Here is a 15,392-nt window from a genome sequence, read left to right on the forward strand (position 1 = left end):
GTGTGCTGCTCGTCTATCGGAATTCGGTCCTCCCGCCGCGCGTCCCGCCTCCTCTCCGCCGCTCTCCTGTCCTCGCTACTCACCGGGTGTTCACCGAGTTTTCCCGAGTCTCCCCCGTCCGCACAGCGTAGCCTGCGATATTGGGAGCTAGGCTCTGGACCTCCGCCACCATACGTTGGTATCCGTGCGGGTCCTCCACTGTGCAGCGCGGTTGTCGGCGTGTAGCGTGCAGCGTAGGGGCGTCCGTCAGCCGTCTCCTCCCTTCAGATGGTGCGGTCCGTCATTCCCCTCGAGCAATCCCATCGCTCCTCATTCCCCCCACCCACAAGCGCGCCACGTCCTCACGTGCACGCCATCCCCCTTTCTTTTATGCAATCAATGCTTTTGAGGGAAGTAGTGGCCGCTAACAGATTATTTAATGCAGTTACTGGACAGCACTTCCATGCACTATGTTTTGGCTACCCTAGCATGTGTTGGTGTTAATGTCACTGGGGTAGATTCAGGCAGCCTTGCGCTTTTTTTACGTAGGCGCATGGCACCGTTTTTTCCCTGCGCCCCTGCAAATTTTCTGCGCTACCCGCAATTCACGGAGCAGTAGCTCCGTAAATTGCACGGGCGCTCCGGCAAAATGCCCGACGTAAGCGCGCGCAATTTAAATGATCACGTAGGGGGCGGGAATCATTTAAATTAGGCGTGTTCCCGCGCCGAGCGTAGGGCGCATGCTCCGTCGGGAAACTTTCCCGACGTGCATTGCGGTAAATGACGTCGCAAGGACGTCATTTGCTTCAAAGGGAACGTGAATGGCGTCCAGCGGCATTCACGATTCACTTACGCAAACGACGTAAATTTCTAATTTCGCGACGCGGGAACGACGGGTATACTTTAGCATTGGCTGCCCCTGCTTTTAGCATGTGCAGCCTTACGCGAAACCCGACGTACGCAAACAACGTAAACTGCGTACGCAGGGCTCGCGTAACGTTGTGAATCGGCGTTAGTATGCAATTTGCATACTATACGCTGACCACAACGGGAACGCCACCTAGCGGCCAATGTAAGAATGCAGCCTAAGATATGAGGGCATAAGAGCCTTATGCCACGCATATCTTAGGCTGTAGTCGGCGTAACGAGCTCTCTGAATCGGGAGAACTCGTTACGCCGGGGCAAGTAAGCAATTGCGCTGCGTAACTATGGTTACGCAGGCGCAATTGCTTTTTGAATCTGGGCCACTGTGTTTGATATATTATCGTCTATTAGAGTCTAGGCTACAGATCTTATGTGCTTTGTAGTGCTGTTTATATTCTAAATGAATGAGACCTCAAACCCCCAGATTGAAAATGTTGATAAATCCCAAGGAACCAAAGTAGAGCTCGTCTGTGTGTAATTTAACCATTAAGCAAGGGTATGCATTGATGAGGTTAGAACCCTGGATGCTAACCAAAAAAATGAATGTATTGACTTTCACAACAAAGAGGGCTCTCCTTGGCTGGCTGTTATCATGGTTATGACTACATTTTTTTTTTATAATTGAAAATTAAGAATTCAATTGTTAATTCTAAATAAAGAAACAATTGTGCAATCCATAGACTTGATGTTTTGGAGTTACAATAGAGCCAAGGATGGGGTATAGGGGGCGTACATGAGGACTGGAAATGCAGCAGAAATAAGGAACCAGTGGAGGTGTTAAGATTGAGTGTTTGGTGCCAACTTAAAACAACCTAAAGAGGAAGTAAACCCTCGGTTAATTTTTTATTTTTTTTAAATACACCTGCAAGAGAAAGTCATAATGAGCTAGTATGCACAGCATACTAGCTCATTATGTGTCACTTACCTGAGATCGAAGTCCGCCTCTGTTCCGTCCACCGCCGCCGCCATGTCCCCTGGATCTTCTTCCAGTTTTCGCCACTCCGGCGCTGTGATTGGCCGGAGCGGCAATGACATTAATCATGCGCGTGGTATCGGCAGATCCCCGCAAATGCGTGAAAACACGGCATCAACCCTGTTAATGGCATTCACAAAAACGGCAGCGCTCAGTGCACATGCGCCATTGTCTACGGCGTGCATGTGCCGTAGACAGCGATGCCTGTTTTTGTGAAAATTTCTCCTTAACCGTGTAGGTTAAGGAGATATTTCTTGCACCTACAGGTAAGCCTTAATCTAGGCTTACCTGTAGGTACAAGTTGTAACCGTGGGTTTACAACCACTTTAAACACTATCTGGTGATCTTGGAACATGCCTGTTTCTGATGCTTGCTGCCTCTTTTATACAGAAAACGTTATTCTCATAAATCAGTCAAATGGAACCCTTATGCCCCGTACACACGGTCGGACTTTTGACCGGCCAAAATCACATCGGAATTCCATCGGAGTAAAAGAGAACATGTTCTCCATCTAAACGCTGACGGAATTCCTCGGAATTTCCGGTGAAAAAAGTCAGATGGGGCATACACACGGTCGGAATTTCCGATGGAAAAAGTCTGTCTGACTTTTTCCATCGCAAATTCCGATCGTGTGTACAAGGCATTAGGCATAGGCAGTAGACTTATTCTGAAAGTGTGATAACGGCATTGTTCCCAGTGATGGCTCATGCTCCCCTCAGATGTGCATTGAATGCACTTAGCTAAGGCTGAGCTCCATGAATTATACAAAAACTGCCTGTAAAGTGGTGCCCCCAACCCCCCGCACCCCTTTTACACACTGCAAAGGTTAAATGCTTGGTCTAGGTACACAGGGTAAAATGCAAGTTTTCCTTAATTCTCTATAGCGATACGATATACGATCGGATTTTCCGCAGACAAAGCAATTTGTCTTGCATACATACGGAAAATAATTGTCGGCCAACAAACACAAACGTAGTGATGTACTACGTGGATTTTCAGCTCTTTTAGCGCAATCCTTTGGTGTGCTGGGGCTGCACAGAGAGGCATAGGATCTGTAGGAGGATTCCTGTCCTCCTCTCTGCTGCTGACTACTGCTGAGATGAGGGGGGCAAGCTTGGGGACAGAGACTGGCCTCTATGTGGCTACTCGGAGAAGCACAGAATCTGGTGAAGTTCTGTCGTCCTCTCTGTTGCTGAGACGGGGGAGGGAGGGGGGATGAGGTGGGTGCTGGAAGAAGGGTGCTGGAAGAGGGGTGCGAGAGCCACATGAAATGGCTTTGTTCATATTTCATGTCTGAGGGTTACAACCACTTTAAGTATTAGTCTTTTCCTCTACCCCTAGACTTGACTTAAACCTTTAACCATTGCTTTTAAAAGACACCATGCCTGTACAAAGCACCCCCGCTTCTCGACCCGTGGCTGGAGGAGGGAGAGGTGAGATGACATTCACTTGCATTTACGGCACCCCCGCTCTCTTCTCCAGGGGGTCCATGCATGAAGCTGTGGTAAGGGGCCCCAAAATTCCTGATGGCGGCCCTGTGTGTGGCATCAGTAGCCCAGGAAGCTGCAGGTGATTGGCGCATCATTCTAACCTAGGGCAAAATCCAGAAAGTGCGATATCTGTAAGCCGGGTCCGACCCCCCCCCTATAGGAGGGCCCCCCAAATTATTAGAGGCCCCGCCTGGTGAGAAGTCATTTTCGGCCCCTCAGCCCGTCTTTCAACTCACTGGCTGCATGGGTAGAGGTAAGAAGTCAGCCCCCCCGCTTCTCACTTTAATGTAAGATGTCATTTCCGACAGCAGAACACCCCCTCCCCCGCTTCTCAACTTTAAAGCGGATCTCCACTCTAAAGTGAAGTCGCGCTGATCGGCACCCTCCCCCCCCTCCGGTGTCACATTTGACACCTTTCAGGGGGGAGGGGGGTGCAGATACCTGTCTACAGACAGGTATCTGCACCCACTTCCGGCCCTACGATACGGGCAAAAGACGGGTTTTTTCCTTGCTTCCCGTCTGTCCCCCGTTGTATGCTGGGAACACTCGGCTCCCAGCACACAGCGGGAGCCAATCGGCGGGCGCAGCGCGACTCGCGCATGCACCGTAGGGAACCGGGTAGTGAAGCCGCAGCGCTTCACTTCCTGGTTCCCTCACCGTGGATGGAGGGGGGAGCAGCAGGGTGACGAGCGATCGCTCGTCATCTGCTGCGATCGGCGCTGGACTCCAGGACAGGTAAGTGTCCTTATATTAAAAGTCAGCAGCTGCAGTATTTGTAGCTGCTGGCTTTTAATATATTTTTTTAGTGGCACATCCGCTTTAACCTTCAATGTGATGTGACATGACTGTCGGCAGTGGCCACCGACCCCCCCCCCCCCCCCCTCGCTTCTCAACTTTAATGTGACATTTCATTTTCGTCAGCCCCCCCCCAACTTTAATGTCACATGTCATTTTGCTTAGGGCCCCAGGGAGGTCAGGATCGGCACTGTCTGTAAGGGCTCATCCTCACGTGTGGCAGTCGGGCCCTTGTCCTCCCTCCTAAAAAGTAACACGTGGGGATTGCTTTTAACAGGATATTTGTCAGGCGATTAAAGAAAGCCCTATACTTCATTTGAAAGCATTTCACTGCTCTCAGCATGGCAATAGGCATACATTAGTAATGGGGAATATATGGAGATGGTGACTGCACTGTTTTGTGTGTGTGTGTGTGTGGGCGGCACCTTTTGGGGGGGGAAGGTGGAGTATCCTTGTAACCGTTGTGGTTTTATGGCGTGTGTACATAAGACTGAACCAAAGTCAAATTCAGGTTCTTGAATGTGAAAAAGGATTTCAGTGATGTATTAATGATTACAGAACTCCATTAATGTTTGCCTTTTGTGACTGCCTGGAGTTCAGCTTTAATTGGCATACTGCCATGTTACCCTGAGTATAATGGTCTCCTTGCATTTCACCTAGACCCAGTGTTTTGCCGCGCCGGGGTGTAGGAGAAGGTCTGCTCATTTTGGGGCTTGTACAAAAACGGCCAAGAATGTTAATGGATAATGTTCTTCAGATCACAGAGAATAAATAAATATTATAGCATTGTTAAATGATCAAATCTTGGAGCTCAGTGGAGTGGGGATAAGGCTGGGAGCAGACTGGTTGAAACTGTCTGCAGCATAACAAATGGGTGTATTTCAGTGCCCAGGAGTCACATGGGGTGTGTACAGCCCACTGCCAGCAGCCTGTTAAATAAATGGCTGGCTGAAAGCATATCTGAAGGTTACTACCAGGGTGGATAAAAATCTTTTTTTTTTTTTTTTTGTATTTAAATCTGATATATAATTTTTATTTTTTCTAATCAAATTTTATTGGAATAAAATGCTTTTGGAGTGAAAAGATAGTTTCCTATTTAAGATACATTAATAATTTAGTTTATTCAGCATGAAATGGAGCTTAGTTATGTAGCATGTGGCTGTATATTCTTCAAAACTCATTCAATGAATGCACTGCATTGATGCAGTCAGACAATTTCAAAAGGCCACGCATGCTCAGAATCAAGTCGATGCATGCTTTGAAGCATTGAACTTCGTTTCTTTCAGCACGTCGTTGTGTTTTACGTCACAGCGATCTGACACGATCGTTTTTTTAACCGATGGTGTGTAGGCACATCAGACCATCAGTCAGCTTCATCGGTTAAACGATGAAACGGTCCTTCAGTCCGTTTTCATCGGTTATGACCGATCGTGTGTACGCGGCCTAAACCTTTCAATATTTTAGTTGGGACAGCTTTTGCCGTCAAACTGAACAAGATAAAAGCAAAACTTCTTTTTATTTATTTATTTTTTTTTTTTTTTTTTTTTTTAAGCGAGGGTTATAACCCACGTCCAGCTTAAACAAATTTGGCCATATGCAGGAAACCAGCTAACTTAAAGGATCAGTAAAGATTTAATTTTTATTTTATTTTTTTAAATAACAAACATGTTATATTTGCCTCCACTGTGCAGCTCGTTTTGCACAGAGTGGCCCTAAACCTGGTCTTCTGGGGTCCCTCGGCGGCTGTCTTGGCTCCACCCCACCCTGTCTTGGCACCCTGCAAGGACTCAACACCTTCATGCGAGCGATGGTGTTGAGTTATTGCGGGCGCACTCCCGTGATACAGTGGCGGCCATAGCTACCGACTGTATCACTCGGCCCCGCCCCCGGCGCACCGCATCAATGGATCTGATTGACGGCAGCGCCAGCCAATGGCTGCGCTGCTTTGAATTCATCCACTGTAGCCAATCAACCGCAAAGAGGATGTCGCGGGTGAGCGCGGGACTTTCGAGAGGTCAGGTAAGTATAACGGGGGGGGGGGGGGGGCGGTATTGTCAGATGTTTTTTAACCTTAATGCATTAAGTTGAAAAACCGTTTACCTTTTACAACCCCTTTTAAGAGGTGCTCCAGTCTCCCCCAAAAAATGAAGTCGGCAGATACAAATACTGTAGCTGCTTTCTTTTAATATAAGGACACTTACCTGCTCCTGGATCCAGCGATGTCCTCACCTGAGCCTATTCTTTAGTTGGCTTCCTGTGTAGGCGCCAGCATCTTGACTAAGGAAAACTGGCTTCATAGACGGCTTCCAACTGCGCATGCACAAGCTGCAGTGAATTTTGTGAGTAGGACAGAAAGGGGACAGAAAGGGTGCCCAGCTTCAGCTCTGATCGCTGCGGCAATCCGACCAGAAGTAAGGGAAGTGGGTACCTGTCAAAATCGGGAGAAACTTATTTTAGTTGATCTTCCGCTTTAATGCATAGGCCAGAATTCTTCAATGAATGTATGCATACTATTCTTTTATGTTGCAATGGACTTCAGTAAGTTCTTGAGACTTGTTTTGTTTCCTGTATGCGTATGTTGCATGTTAATAACACTTCCCACCCGTTTAAAGTTTTCTGACAAATTAATAATGCGTTCCCTCCATGCAAGGTTATCTTGAATGCATTTTAAGGTAACGTTCCTGTATTTATAGTAAACTTAGTACTTCACGGTTGTTAATCTGAATAAACAATTGCAAACAAAACAACTGACTACGTCACAATGCTTAATGAATTCTCTTTTACAGTGTAATATTTGTTTTATCCACATGGGGGAGCAGCTGGTCTTTAAGTTGGCTACTGTAAGCAAATTGAGGAGATCCATCCCATTATTGCACACGTGCAGTAGGCATAAACAGGGGAAGGGAAGAGAGGAAGCATGTCATCTGTGATCCCGCCCAGCACACAGCAATAACAAGCAGTGCCTTGCTACTGCTGTGTGTGTGAGCTGCTGTGTATCTGGCATTCTGCTGCTATGAAGCTGTCCTGCAGCCTCTGCTGATCTCTCTAGCATATACTATGGCTGCTGCTACTAGCAGCAAAAGCAACATCAATGGGATGACAGTGGGCTCCATACAGTCTCCAGGTTCCTATAGCCTGGATCACATTAAGAGGCAGCAGCGCATGGATCCTCGCAGGAGACAGGCTGCCCTCTCTTTCCTTACCAACATCTCCTTGGATGGGCGACCCCTGCAGGCTAATGGGGTAGCAAGGGAGGGTACTGCATGTGCACTAAGCAGGACTCAGCCGACTACTCATCTTGCAGAAAAGGATGCAATGCACAATACATCACTTAATGCAACATTGCCTGCAACTCCTCAACATCAGGTCCATGCACCGTTCAGCAAGACAGGACTAACCTCTCCATCAGGACCCATGCCTATTTCTGTGGGTGGGAGACGGGAGCTGATGGAGCAAGAGATGCAGTTAAGGAAACAGCAGATAATGGAGTATGATGAGGAAGAAGAGGAGGATGCCTTTACAAGCAGTGTTCCAGCATCAGCAGGGAGTGGGGTCCCTGTCCAAGCACCTTGCATAGGTAGCAGAGGCCGTCTTAACTCCCTCACCTCTGCTATTTTACCGGCTGCTTTTTGCAGGACTTCAGCCACCCCAGTCTTCAGCTGTAGTGACCAAATACTGAGTGGGACCAGCAGTGCCTTTGAAATCCAGAGGTCACGGTAAGGAAAGAAAGCCAATCAAACAATTTGTTATCCAGCAGGTTCCACAAATCGGAAAGACAGACTAACCATTTCTGCTTTTCTGGAAATATATACACACAATCACAAAACCTTCCTCTTACAGTAAGTGGGAGGGATGGTGCCAAGGATGGTATACCAGGCAGTGTGAGGAATAGAGAGGTCATGGTGCTCCAAATGATATAAAGGCCACTTTTCTACAATACCAGGACCACCATTGTAAACTATCCTCTGATGTTACCATAGCAATGTCTTAGTGTATATATCGCGGATATAAAGTAAGTCCCAGTATAATTTGCTTTTGTAGCACAAAAATGATACATCTTGTTCTGCCACTATAGCATAATTGGTGACAGCTACCAAATGAGTCTTATAAAAACGTAAATTTAATCTGGTCTCTTATTGTAGCCGCCATCACCCTTACAGTACTCCCCTTTATTTATTCAGCCTTGCTGATCGGTACTGAAAATAATCCTCCCGGGTCTTCTTTACGATCAGTGCAGTAAATGAACATTAGCCTTATTTTTTATTTATTTTATTTTAAAACTGCTATAGTAATTGCATTTTATTCAGAGCCCATGCATTAAAGGATATACAGTAGGTAGATGTACAGTAGGTAAAGGTTTTGACAGTACTTGTCAAGCCAACAATGGAAATCCATAGCTCCTAACTGTCCCTGATTTTGAGGGATTGTCCCTGATTTGGAGCAATGTCCCTCGTTGCTCCTCATTTGTCCCTCATTTTGGTCTGATCTATATAGATGTATTTAAAATGCACTTTTTATCTATCAAAAAGGGTTTTCCAGCACCAAATCTTTCATCTGATTTCTAAACGGCTGCATTTGTAAATTCCAAAATCCAATATAAAGGAATAGTAGTGGTAAAAAAAACTTGTGAGTTTACCCAATCTTGTTTTTTTTTTTTGTACAATTCTCCTTTTAAGGGGGTGTGGCAAGGGGTCTGTCCTATGCCTGCATACTTTTGCTGATAGGTGTCAATCCCATCTCAAAAAGTTGGGAGGTATGCAAATCTATTTTGGTTTACTGATATGATTATGATCTAACCTGAAATGCATTGCAGTAATTAGTAACTATTAGAATATTGATGTTCTATATACAGGAAGTACACATGCTGCATGACAGCACCTTGGCCTTGGTCCTAGGTCTGATTTATTGTGCAAGCATGCAGCCTGGAGCTGAATTGTCTGCTTTGTGGCCATGTGACTGTATGTTTTCAAATCACACCAGTAATAATCTAGTCATCACAACAGTGCACCAATAGTGTAGCTAGCACTTTTCACATTTCTGCTTCGTTCTTATAGATACAGTTTAAAGAGGGGGTTCACCCTAAAAAAAATTTTTTTTCTAGCATTAAATCAAGCTACAGTATGCCTTTATTTTATTTTTTGGTCCCGTACTCACAGTTTAATCCCGTAGTGAAGTTTCAGACTTCACTCGGGGAATGGGCGTTATGCATAAGGAGGATGATTGACGGCCGGCTATGGCGCGTCACGCTTCTCCGGAAATAGCCGAAATAGGACTTGGCTCTTCACGGCGCCTGCGCCTAGTCTGTGTGCAGGCGCCGTGAAGAGCCGAGACCTACTCCGGCTATTTCCGGAGAAGCGTGACGCGCCATAGCCGGCCGTCAATCATCTTCCCTCTCCATAGGAACGCCCATTCCCCGCGGGGAGTCTGAAACTTCACTATGGCATTAAACAGTGAGTACGGCGCCCAAAAAATAAATAAAGGCATACTGTAGCTCGCGCTACTATGCTTGATTTAATGGTAGATTGTTGTTATTAAGGGTGAACCACCGCTTTAACGAGAGTGGAAATAAGCTATTAGCAAAGTGTCTGTATACAAGTTAGGCCTCGTTCGCACTAGTTCTTTAAAAACCTGCAGCCAGATCACACCTGTGTTTTTACCACCAGCAGACTGGAATGTATCCCCTTAGTCGGCCCTTTACTGTTCTTGAGGGCTCGTGAACACGGGTGTAATTTTAAATTCTCATGTAAATGCTGGATTTTGCTAGCTGGCAGAAAGATCTAGCATAGAAAAATGCGAGTAGTGGTGCACAAAGTAGTCTTTTATCTGTAAACAGATTTTAGAAGTGTATGCTGGTAAATGTATGCATGCAAGTGTGCATATTTAGGTCCCTTTCACATGAGAGGTCGGATCGGGTCTATCTGATCGGATCCTGCGTTCTCTTCTATGGAGTGGCAGGTGTAAATGGACTTGTCCGTTTACACCAGCCAAACTCCAGATTGACCGGGCAAAAAGAAGCAGAAGAGGATCTGTTCTCTGTCTGGCCAAATCAGATCACAATCTGATGTAAATGGACAGCCGGATAGTTTACATCTGACTGCCCACAGAGCAAAGTGGGCTTTGTCTGTGTCCATGTCCAGGTCTATAAAGACATGGATGAGCAAGTTTGGGGTGGAGGAACTTGACTGGCCTTCACAGAGTTCTGACCTCAACCCGATAGAACACCTTTGGGATGAATTAGAGCAGAGACTGCGAGCCAGGCCTTCTCGTCCACATCAGCGCCTGACCTCACAAATGCACTTCTGGAAGAATGGTCATTCCCTTAGACACACTCCTAAACCTTGTGGACAGCCTTCCCAGAAGAGTTGAAATTGTTCTAGTTACAAGGAGTGGGCCAACTCAATATTGAACCCTACAGACTACGACTGAGATACCAATAAAATTTATGTGTGTGTAAAGTTAGGCGTCCCAATACTTTGACAATATAGTGTATTTTAGACCTTTTTTCCTTCTAATAAAGAACTCCTCCTATTTTGATTACACCCATGTGCACAAATTTGTTTACACTGTTTGTGTATTTTGTACTTCAAAACTTTAATATATTAAACCACAAACAGATCCTATGCCTTTTTTCACTTAATAGTCGCAAGTAGAAACAGGTTTTTAAAGTCATGAAAATTCTCGTACGACAGAAAAAAAATCGTAAGTGATGTCATGTGTTGTAATTTATTTGTATTGTATTTTTCGGAGGACAACTGTACTGACTAAACGAAAATCGTACGATCTGGTATTGTATGATAAAAAAATTCGTGCTTGTCCGAGAAAGTATCGGATGAACTGTCATGATCAGGTCTCGAAAGCTTTGTACTAACGATCCGATTATCGTACGATTCTTCCTCGAATTACATTTTTCGTTTGATATTCAGATCGTGTGTAAGGGCCATTAGGACTTAGGCAGAATACATAAAAGCTGTTGTATTAGTGTGACATTTTTAGCACAGTACTGCACACTCGCAAGTGGAAATGGGTAAAATTTGGTTCATTTAGGATCTAGTGAGTTCTAGATTGTGTCATTGAAGGCTAATCCTTTTTCGAGAACTGCAGAAGTGAAAAGCCTAAGTATACTTTTGTATGCCAAATCCAATGCTGCGCCTGTCCACCAAGGCATCAAGTGATTTGTGTGTTAGAGATGGTTCTCTCCCACAAAGTAAAACTATGTGGTTAATTGGCTTCCCTCTACAGCGGTTTGGAGTAGTAAGAACATTCAACTGCAAACTCCAGTGGCTGATGTAAATAACCGTGTACATCACTATTACTGACGTGTGATCTGTATAGTTTATTCACATTGATCTAATACAGTGGTTCTCAGCTGTTGTAAGACCCCAGGACCCTATAATTTTATTTTAAAAAAAAAGAATTGTGATAGGACAGCATTGATTATATAGTGCAGCAGTCAGGACTATGTAATGTACAACATACCAAATATGTGCAACAGTCAGGGCTGTAATTGCACAACACAGCTTGCTGAGCGCATTGGTGTTCAGCTCAGTGTGCCCCTTAACATTGATGGTCAATTCTAAGCAGGCCCTTTTTATGGTGGTCATTTTTCAGTGTGTCCTGTTATATTTGTAGTCAGTACTTTGTGTCCCCCCCCCCCCCCCCCTTACACTAAAGAAGATAAAAGGTTCTGATTTATTTAGCTTTTGTACAAATTGCACTGACAGGGGTAGAGAGCACTGCTCCATTATACTTAGCAATGCCAGCACTTCATACCTGGCTCCTGACAGAGGGAAAGCACATAAGAGAGCTTGGGGTGGGAGCAGTGCCTTCACCAAGGAGAGAGTTCTGTCTAGAGAATAGCGAGATGAGGAGAGGCAGCATTTAATAATCAAGGGGAGGCACCAAAGCCATAAAGCGTGGCTACACTGAACATCAGATTATTAGTCATTATTATTTAGGACTTCTAGAACGCTATCAGCCAGTGCAATAAACATTCGAAATTCGGCCTATGTATATGGCAGCCGGCCCAACAGAAGCCGGCCGAGCAGGCTGGGAAACCAGCAGCCAATGGCTGAGATGGGAGTGTTATTGTGGTGGTGGGGCATCCCCCATTAGAACACAACAGCTCAGCGGGGGAGATCACTGTGCTAATATCAGATTGTTGGTACAGCGGCTCTGAACGGAGCCTACAGTATGTGTGTTTTTTTTTTTTTTTTAACCCGTTGGTTAACTGAAAAAAAAAACTCCTAGTGTGTACCAGGCTTTTCAATACAGGAGGAATTGAAGGGCCCTGCTTGTTGGAGCTTGCAATCTAAAAGGGAGGGTCAAGTGATACAAAAGGTATTAACTGAGGGGGTGGGATGATGGGGAAAGTAAAAGTACTACAGTTGTTAGGTGGAGGCAGGTTAGGCTTCTCTGAAGAGAGAGGTATTCAAGGATCACCTAAAAGTGGTCAGATTAGGAGATAGTTGGAAAGATTTGGGTAGGGAATTTCATAGGATGGGAAAGGCTTTGTTTGGAAAAGTCATGGAGGTGAGCCTAGTAGGACATGACAAGGAACTAGAGAGTAAAAGGTCTTGGGTAGGAACAAAGCAAACACAATTGGTTTCTTATTTGGTTTACAATTAGTTTACCAATTTATATCACGTGGCTGCCAGTTTACTTTGTTGGTGACAATACTGGATTTCAGTTTTTCACAATGCTTTGGTTATACGGTGCCTTAAAAATGTATTAATACCCCTTGAAATTTTCCACTTTTTGTCATGTTTCAACAATGGCTCCCCCCCCCCCCCCTCCTCCTATAAAGGCCAGATATGTGGAGTGCACAACTAATGCCCCGTATACACAATCAGGCTTTTGCCCGGCCAAACTCACATCGGAATTCCATCGGAGTAAAAGAAAACCATGTTCTCTATCTAAACTTCAACGGAATTCCCCAGACTATCCAATGGAAAAACTCTGATGGGGCAAACACCTGATCGGAAAAAGTTTGTGTGTACTGGGCTCCTCCAGAGTTACCATGGTCCTCTTGGCCACTTCTCTGATTAATGCTCTCCTTGCACGGCCTGTCAGTTCAGGTGGACGGCCATGTCTTGGTAGGTTTGCAGTTGTGCCATACTCTTTCCATTTTCGGATGATGGATTGAACTGTGTGCGTGTGTGTTTGTTTTTTTATAACCTAACCCTGCTTTAAACTTTTCCAACAACTTTATCCCTGACCTGCCTGGTGTGTTCCTCTGCCTTCATGATGTTGTTTGTTCACTAAAGTTCTCTAACAAACCTCCCGAGGGCTTCTCGGAACAGCTGTTTTTATACTGAGATTATATTACACACATGTGGACTATATTTACTAATTAGGTGACTTCTGAAGGCAATCGGTTCCACTATATTTTAGTTAGGGGTATCGGAGTAAAGGGGGCTGAATACAAATGCACGCCACACTTTTCAGATATTTTTATTTGTAAAAACATTTGAAAACCATTTATTTTTATTTCCACTTCACAATCATGTGGCAGTTTTGTGTTGGTCTATCGCATAAAATCCCAATAAAATACATTTACATTTTTGGTTGTAACATGACAAAATGTGGAACATTTCAAGGGTATGAATACTTTTTCAATTGCATCTTCCAAAATTGTCTATTTATCTTTGTTTAATTTGAAGAATTTAAAAAAATAAAAAATTGATCTAAAACAACCAGGGTTGATATACATTTTGCATTGCGGCAACATTCATTTTTGCAACACACCTTTTATAAGAGTTGGCACATTGAGGTGCCATTTATTTTGAATTGTATTCCATTCATTAACGCACAGCACCAATGTAAATGGGTCCTAAATAATTAATTTCCTTGTTCTGAATAGGCAGAACAGCCTTCTAAATCCAGCATGTGTACGTTATATAGTTGTTGCGGCTTGCAGGGTGTGCAGTTGTAATCATGGGAGGGGACACAAGTGCCATATTTAACCACTTAAGGACTGCCTAACGCCGATATACATTGGCAAAATGGCACGGCTGGGTACAATCACGTACCTGTACGTGATTGTTAAATACCCAGCCGTGGGTTGCGGGCGCGCGCCCACGACCCACGGCTGGGTATTTAACAATCACGTACAGGTACATGATTGTACCCAGCCGTGGGACCCGGTTCAAAGCTCCGTGACCGCGGCCATGCGACTCGCGGACCAGAGTAAGACTTGACAGGGTGTGAGGTGGGCGGCGGCAGCGACGGGCAGAGAAATGTCCCCGGATTTTATTAAAAAAATATGGTCACCTTACTCTAAAGGTGATTTGTGATGGACTATATTCTATGGAGATAACTCCAGCAGCTTGATGCCTATTGTCTCTGGACTGAAGGTGAGCGGCCATTGCACATGGTGGTGGAGTCTGTTTGTATCTCTGGATTGTGATCGGTGACACTTGTATTTCCTTTTTGAAGCACTTATTTTTTCACCTAATAAGAATTTTGTTAATGTTAACCATCATATTTTGGCACTGGACTTTTTTTATTCACGTTATTTATTAGAGGTGTTTGCTCTAATTTTTTATGTTATTTTTATTGATTTATTCTAATGTCATTAATCACAGTTATTACTGTTTTGATTTAGTGCTGATATTTTATTAATTCATTATCTTCTATTTGTATTTTGTCATCTACATATAAAAGACATAAAACTTTGTTTAAAATGCATTTAAAAAGATCAACAAACTGCTTCCAACATATAACTTTTCATTTTTTAAATATTTTTAGAAGAAAAAGCTATGTGCAAGATAGAGATATCTATCTATTTATATAGAGATAGTTATAGATATCATTTTGTATTTTTTTTTTATATATATTTTTTTTTTTTTGCTTCAGTATCCTCTCTTCTCCCCTCCCTCTCCCCTTGACATCTGTGGTGTTGGTAGTTTGTAGTGGAATTGGCACAACTGTCAGTCTACACCTCTCATATGACCAAGTTGTATTGCAGCCAGCAGTTTGAAGAAGGAGCTTACTTGGCTAGTACAAAAATATGCTAATTGTATTATTTTTTTTTTTAAACATGAACATTTAGTGAACACGAATGCCTCTGGAAACTCTGTTTTTTGCATTGCTAACAGTATTTTGTGTTTGTGTAAAAAATCTCACACACTTTATAGGGCAGGGGTGTCCAAACTTTTTTCAAAGAGGGCCAGATTTGATAAAGTGAAAATGCGTGAGGGCTGACCATTTCGCCTGACATTTTTTTGAACCAT

General features: G+C 44.2%; 1 protein-coding gene across 2 annotated transcripts in view; it reads left to right on the forward strand.

The window, feature by feature from the left end:
• The window catches only part of CABLES1 (Cdk5 and Abl enzyme substrate 1), a 123,017-nt gene that overhangs the window by 17,818 nt on the left and 89,807 nt on the right, over positions 1-15,392 (forward strand). Inside the window, exon 1 of one of the 2 annotated variants that reach the window (XM_040354066.1) lies at positions 7,111-7,877. The exons of the other annotated variant lie outside the window; for it this stretch is intronic. Coding sequence (XP_040210000.1) covers positions 7,219-7,877 — 659 coding nt within the window. The 5' untranslated portion in view covers positions 7,111-7,218. Of the gene's footprint in view, positions 1-7,110; positions 7,878-15,392 lie in introns of those variants that run through there. 2 annotated transcript variants of the gene reach the window in all.

Source organism: Rana temporaria, chromosome 5 (genome assembly GCF_905171775.1).
Source record: "Rana temporaria chromosome 5, aRanTem1.1, whole genome shotgun sequence".
NCBI lineage: Eukaryota > Metazoa > Chordata > Amphibia > Anura > Ranidae > Rana > Rana temporaria.